Genomic DNA, 6,683 nt, shown 5'->3' with positions numbered 1-6,683 from the left:
TTTATCTCATAATAACCCCTTTATATAGGTGTCCTTTATCTCCTCATAATAACCCCTTTATATAGGTGTCCTTTATCTCCTCATAATAACCCCTTTATATACACTACCGATCAAACGTTTGGGGTCACTTAGAAATGTCCTTGTTTTTGAAAGAAAAGCACAATTTGTTGTCCATTAAAATAACATCAAATTGATTGAAAATACAGTGTAGACATTGTTAATGTTGTAAATGACTACTGTAGCTGGAAACGTCTGATTCTTTTATGGAATATCTACATAGGCTTCTTTAAACAGCACAACAGTTTTCAGCTGTCTGTCTGTCTGTCTGTCTGTCTGTCTGTCTGTCTGTCTGTCTGTCTGTCTGTCTGTCTGTCTGTCTCTGCCTGCCTGCCTGCCTGCCTGCCTGTCTGTCTGTCTGTCTGTCTGTCTGTCTGTCTGTCTGTCTGTCTGCATTTCTGTCTGCCTGTCTGTCTGCCTGTCTGTTTCAAGGACAGCTTTTTTCCATCTACGTAACATTGCAAAAATCTGAAACTTTCTGTCCCAAAATGATGCAGAAAAATTCATCCATGCTTTTGTCACTTCTAGATTAGATTACTGCAATGCTCTACTTTCCGGCTACTCGGATAAAGCACTAAATAAACTTCGGTTGGTGCTAAATACAGCTGCTAGAATCCTGACTAGAACCAAAGAATGTGATCATATTACTCCAGTGCTAGCCTCTCTACACTGGCTTCCTGTCAAAGCAAGGGCTGATTTCAAGGTTTTACTGCTAACCTACAAAGCATTACATGGGCTTGCTCCTACCTATCTCTCTGATTTGGTCCTGCCGTACATACCTACACGTACGCTACGGTCACAAGATGCAGGCCTCCTAATTGTCCCTAGAATTTCTAAGCAAACAGCTGGAGGCAAGGCTTTCTCCTATAGAGCTCCATTTTTATGGAACGGTCTGCCTACCCATGTCAGAGACGCAAACTCGGTCTCAACCTTTAAGTCTTTACTGAAAACTCATCTCTTCAGTGGGTCATATGATTGAGTGTAGTCTGGCCCAGGAGTGGGAAGGTGAACGGAAAGGCTCTGGAGCAACGAACTGCCCTTGCTGTCTCTGCCTGGCCGGTTCCCCTCTTTCCACTGGGATTCTCTGCCTCTAACCCTATTACAGGGGCTGAGTCACTGGCTTACTGGGGCTCTCTCATGCCGTCCCTGGAAGGGGTGCGTCACGTGAGTGGGTTGATTCACTGATGTGGTCATCCTGTCTGGGTTGGCGCCCCCCCCTTGGGTTGTGCCGTGGGGGAGATCTTTGTGGGCTATACTCAGCCCTGTCTCAGGAAGGTAAGTTGGTGGTTGAAGATATCCCTCTAGTGGTGTGGGGGCTGTGCTTTGGCAAAGTGGGTGGGGTTATATCCTTCCTGTTTGGCCCTGTCCGGGGGTGTCCTCGGATGGGGCCACAGTGTCTCCTGACCCCTCCTGTCTCAGCCTCCAGTATTTATGCTGCAGTAGTTTATGTGTCGGGGGGCTGGGGTCAGTTTGTTATATCTGGAGTACTTCTCCTGTCCTATTCGGTGTCCTGTGTGAATCTAAGTGTGCGTTCTCTAATTCTCTCCTTCTCTCTTTCTTTCTCTCTCTCGGAGGACCTGAGCCCTAGGACCATGCCCCAGGACTACCTGACATGATGACTCCTTGCTGTCCCCAGTCCACCTGGCCGTGCTGCTGCTCCAGTTTCAACTGTTCTGCCTTCTTATTATTCGAACATGCTGATCATTTATGAACATTTGAACATCTTGGCCATGTTCTGTTATAATCTCCACCCGGCACAGCCAGAAGAGGACTGGCCACCCCACATATGCTCTCTCTAATTCTCTCTTTCTTTCTCTCTCTCGGAGGACCTGAGCCCTAGGACCATGCCCCAGGACTACCTGACACGATGACTCCTTGCTGTCCCCAGTCCATCTGACCGTGCTGCTGCTCCAGTTTCAACCTTCAACCTTATTTCAACCGTATTATTATACGACCTTGCTGGTCATTTATGAACATTTGAACATCTTGGCCATGTTCTGTTATAATCTCCACCCGGCACAGCCAGAAGAGGACTGGCCACCCCACATATGCTCTCTCTAATTCTCTCTTTCTTTCTCTCTCTCGGAGGACCTGAGCCCTAGGACCATGCCCCAGGACTACCTGACATGATGACTCCTTGCTGTCCCCAGTCCATCTGACCGTGCTGCTGCTCCAGTTTCAACCTTCAACCTTATTTCAACCTTATTATTATACGACCTTGCTGGTCATTTATGAACATTTGAACATCTTGGCCATGTTCTGTTATAATCTCCACCCGGCACAGCCAGAAGAGGACTGGCCACCCCACATAGCCTGGTTCCTCTCTAGGTTTCTTTCTAGGTTTTGGCCTTTCTAGGGAGTTTTTCCTAGCCACCGTGCTTCTACACCTGCATTGCTTGCTGTTTGGGGTTTTAGGCTGGGTTTCTGTACAGCACTTTGAGATATCAGCTGGTGTACGAAGAGCTATATAAATAAATTTGATTTGATATATCTGCCTGTATATCTGCCTGTATATCTGCCTGTCTGTCTGCCTGTATATCTGCCTATCTGTCTGCCTTTCTGCCTGTCTTTCTGCCTGTCTGACTTTCTGTCTGCATGCCTTTCTGTCTGTGTGCATAAAGGAACACTCTGCCTGTCTGTCTGTGTGCATAAAGGAGCACTCTGCCTGACTGTCTGTGTGCATAAAGGAGCACTCTTCAGAATTGTAATTATGCCTTGACAACCCTCCTTCCACTTCAGCGCGCAAACATGGTTGGTTTTTGCTCAGCGTTGGTGGTTGGAGACACTGCATGCACTTGGCGGATTATGAACAAATGAATAGGAATGCCTTGAATTTGAAGCAGTTTAAACGTGTTGGTGAGAATGTGAGAGATTGTGTGAACACCTAACCTAATCCTCTTAAAAGACTGCAGGTATTATGCTGAGCCGTGGAGAGGAGGTGTGAGCTGTCATCCTGCGGTGCGCCCTTGTAGCCGCTCACCAAAAACTAGAGTCAGCATCTCTCAACCAATCCCTTTACCTTAGCGCACACAGCTGGAGAGAGACCTCGCGTCTAGAACATCTCTATCACAACAACTCAGCGATTAAAGGTACGTTTTTATTAACAATTGAAAAAGGCTTAAGTATGGTTTACAGATGTTCTACAGAGAAGGGATTTAAACTACAATAATCGTCATTGACCTTGTGGATACTTGTCAATGACTCCATATCGGACACTGTTTCTTGTCTGGAATTTCCCCACGAAATTCAGTTAAATGTATCATTATGTTCGTTTTCTTCATTTTCACCCGACCCACCTGGATACACGCGTGAAAATGAAACGGTTGGTTGAACGTTTGGAATGAATCATATCGCGTATGTTGTCTCGACTCGAGGAGCGCATATCAGCACGTTCATGACCCGCGCACGTCAATGAAAAGTAGGGCCCCACATAATGATATTTTCTACTTAATTCGCTGTTGTTGTTTTTTAAATTGTCATTTGTACATTAACTACGTTTGCTGCATTTCATTACACGTGTCATTTAATCTGTGCAGCCCTTCGGAGAGCAGAGTACCTGCAATTATGTAGCCATAGTAACAGGTGGCTGTATCCCATCCTCCGCGCTCCTGCGACTCCCTTCACGTGAACGCGCGCCCTTATAATAAACCCTTCTAATACTCCCAGTAGTGTTTTTATTAGTATTTGATTACATTATTATGTCAAATGTATGACGTGAGTTTTGCATTGTAGTCTAAACTGAGTGAATGATTTATTTATTTCCCCCTTTCTTTATATATATATTTATAGTTTGGAGCTGGGACATCATGCCAGGACTATGACATTAAAACAGACTATGCTGAAGATGTGTGCTGACCGCTCGCTGACCTGCATTATTTGGCTAACTAATGCTACCGGACCTGTTCCCATAAGCCTAACCATGCATCTGACACGGACCTAATAATCCGCGGTGGGAATCAAGACCACTCTGGCAGCGGTGAACAATGCATTTGCCACAAAGACGGAGACTCAATCGGAGTCGCATCCTCTTCTTCCTCTCTGGTGTATTACTGTGCTGCGTCTACACCGTGACGTTCAAGGCCCGGCTGCAGGAGCCACGGGTGGCCCGCCAGGCCGCTGCAGAGGAGCACCCTGGGACAGCACTCCCAGAGGAAGGGGGCGGTAGTGATAGTAGTAGTGTTCTGGAGGTAGACACACGAGAGGTGGTGACCTCTAACCTCTCTAGCCTAACAGAGAGCTATAACGATGACGTCATCACCAGGGCTCCTACTGTGCTGGAGGGGGATGACGTCATTGTGATAACTGTCAACAGGACGGACATTAAGCACTGTATCTACGTAGAGGACCCTGAACCTGAGCCTCCGACTGAACCTCCTCCCACCTCCCCTCCTCCTAACACCACCACCTCCCCGGGTATCCCTGGAGACGTCCCCCACAGGAAGGGAGAGTACCCAGAGGACCTGTTCACAGTGGACCAGAGGAGGCAGGGCTGGGTGACCCTCCACATCCTGGGCATGGTCTACATGTTCGTCTCCCTCGCCATCGTCTGTGACGAGTTCTTTGTCCCGGCGCTCGGCGTCATCACCGTGAAGCTCGACATCTCCGACGACGTCGCCGGGGCAACCTTCATGGCTGCAGGAGGCTCCGCCCCCGAACTGTTCACCTCTCTGATTGGCGTGTTCATTTCCCATAGCAACGTGGGCATCGGGACAATCGTGGGGTCAGCGGTGTTTAACATCTTGTTTGTCATCGGGATGTGTGCCATCTTCTCCAGGGAGATGCTCCACCTCACCTGGTGGCCCCTGTTCAGAGACGTCTCCTTCTACATCATAGGTAATAATAATTATAATAATAATTATAATAATAATATCATTTGACAGATAATAGGTAGAGAATAGTAGGTTTTTCCAGAAATCCCGGTTTGTAGACTCCCGGAATCAGGAGGGAATGAACAGGACATCTGGAATACTCCCATCCCGGATTTCTGGAAAACCTGGGAATTTTGGGGGAAAGTACATACTTTAAAAGGTCCTTACCTTGGAGCCAACAGTCGATCCCATTGAAATTGGTTAATTGCATCCTATAGTTTTCTCCTTATAGTGAACTATATAGGTACATACACTCAGAGAAAAAGGTGCTATCTAGAACCAAAAGGGTTCTGCGGCTGTCCCCATAGGAGAAAACTTGTGGGTTCCACGTGGAACCCCTTTCCACAGAGGGTTCTACATGGAACTAAAAAGGGTTCTCATATTGTGACAGCAGCAGAACCCTTTTGCGCTCTGGCCAAAAGTAGTGCCACTATATAGGGAATAGGGCTCTGGTCTATAGTAGTACCACTATATAGGGAATAGGGCTCTGGTCTATAGTAGTACCACTATATAGGGAATAGGGCTCTGGTCTATAGTAGTACCACTATATAGGGAATAGGGCTCTGGTCTATAGTAGTACCACTATATAGGGAATAGGGCTCTGGTCTATAGTAGTACCACTATATAGGGAATAGGGCTCTGGTCTACAGTAGTACCACTATATAGGGAATAGGGCTCTGGTCTATAGTAGTACCACTATATAGGGAATAGGGCTCTGGTCTATAGTAGTACCACTATATAGGGAATAGGGCTCAGGTCTACAGTAGTACCACTATATAGGGAATAGGGCTCTGGTCTATAGTAGTACCACTATATAGGGAATAGGGCTCTGGTCTATAGTAGTACCACTATATAGGGAATAGGGCTCTGGTCTATAGTAGTACCACTATATAGGGAATAGGGCTCTGGTCTATAGTAGTACCACTATATAGGGAATAGGGCTCTGGTCTATAGTAGTACCACTATATAGGGAATAGGGCCCTGGTCTATAGTAGTACCACTATATAGGGAATAGGGCTCTGGTCTATAGTAGTACCACTATATAGGGAATAGGGCTCTGGTCTATAGTAGTACCACTATATAGGGAATAGGGCCCTGGTCTATAGTAGTGCCACTATATAGGGAATAGGGCCCTGGTCTATAGTAGTGCCACTATATAGGGAATAGGGCCCTGGTCTATAGTAGTACCACTATATAGGGAATAGGGCTCTGGTCTATAGTAGTACCACTATATAGGGAATAGGGCTCTGGTCTATAGTAGTACCACTATATAGGGAATAGGGCTCTGGTCTATAGTATTACCACTATATAGGGAATAGGGCTCTGGTCTATAGTAGTACCACTATATAGGGAATAGGGCCCTGGTCTATAGTAGTACCACTATATAGGGAATAGGGCTCTGGTCTATAGTAGTACACTATATAGGGAATAGGGCTCTGGTCTATAGTAGTACCACTATATAGGGAATAGGGCTCTGGTCTATAGTAGTACCACTATATAGGGAATAGGGCTCTGGTCTACAGTAGTACCACTATATAGGGAATAGGGCTCTGGTCTATAGTAGTACCACTATATAGGGAATAGGGCCCTGGTCTATAGTAGTACCACTATATAGGGAATAGGGCTCTGGTCTATAGTAGTACCACTATATAGGGAATAGGGCTCTGGTCTACAGTAGTGCCACTATATAGGGAATAGGGCTCTGGTCTATAGTAGTACCACTATATAGGGAATAGGGCTCTGGTCTATAGTAGTACC

The 6,683-nt window shown here is 46.4% G+C and overlaps 1 protein-coding gene across 4 annotated transcripts in view; it reads left to right on the top strand.

Moving 5' to 3' along the window:
• The first annotated feature begins 3,016 nt into the window (after window positions 1-3,016).
• LOC116352999 (sodium/potassium/calcium exchanger 1-like) overlaps window positions 3,017-6,683 on the top strand; it is a 38,741-nt gene continuing 35,074 nt past the window's right edge. For all 4 annotated transcript variants that reach the window (XM_031812777.1, XM_031812779.1, XM_031812778.1 and 1 more), the window contains exons 1-2: window positions 3,017-3,146; window positions 3,847-4,890. In XM_031812777.1, coding sequence (XP_031668637.1) covers window positions 4,041-4,890 — 850 coding nt within the window. In that variant the 5' untranslated portion in view covers window positions 3,017-3,146; window positions 3,847-4,040. The remainder of the gene's footprint in view (window positions 3,147-3,846; window positions 4,891-6,683) is intronic.

Source organism: Oncorhynchus kisutch, unplaced genomic scaffold (genome assembly GCF_002021735.2).
Source record: "Oncorhynchus kisutch isolate 150728-3 unplaced genomic scaffold, Okis_V2 Okis03b-Okis08b_hom, whole genome shotgun sequence".
Classification (NCBI taxonomy): Eukaryota; Metazoa; Chordata; class Actinopteri; order Salmoniformes; family Salmonidae; genus Oncorhynchus; species Oncorhynchus kisutch.
This window is presented reverse-complemented; position numbering and strand designations above follow the sequence as displayed.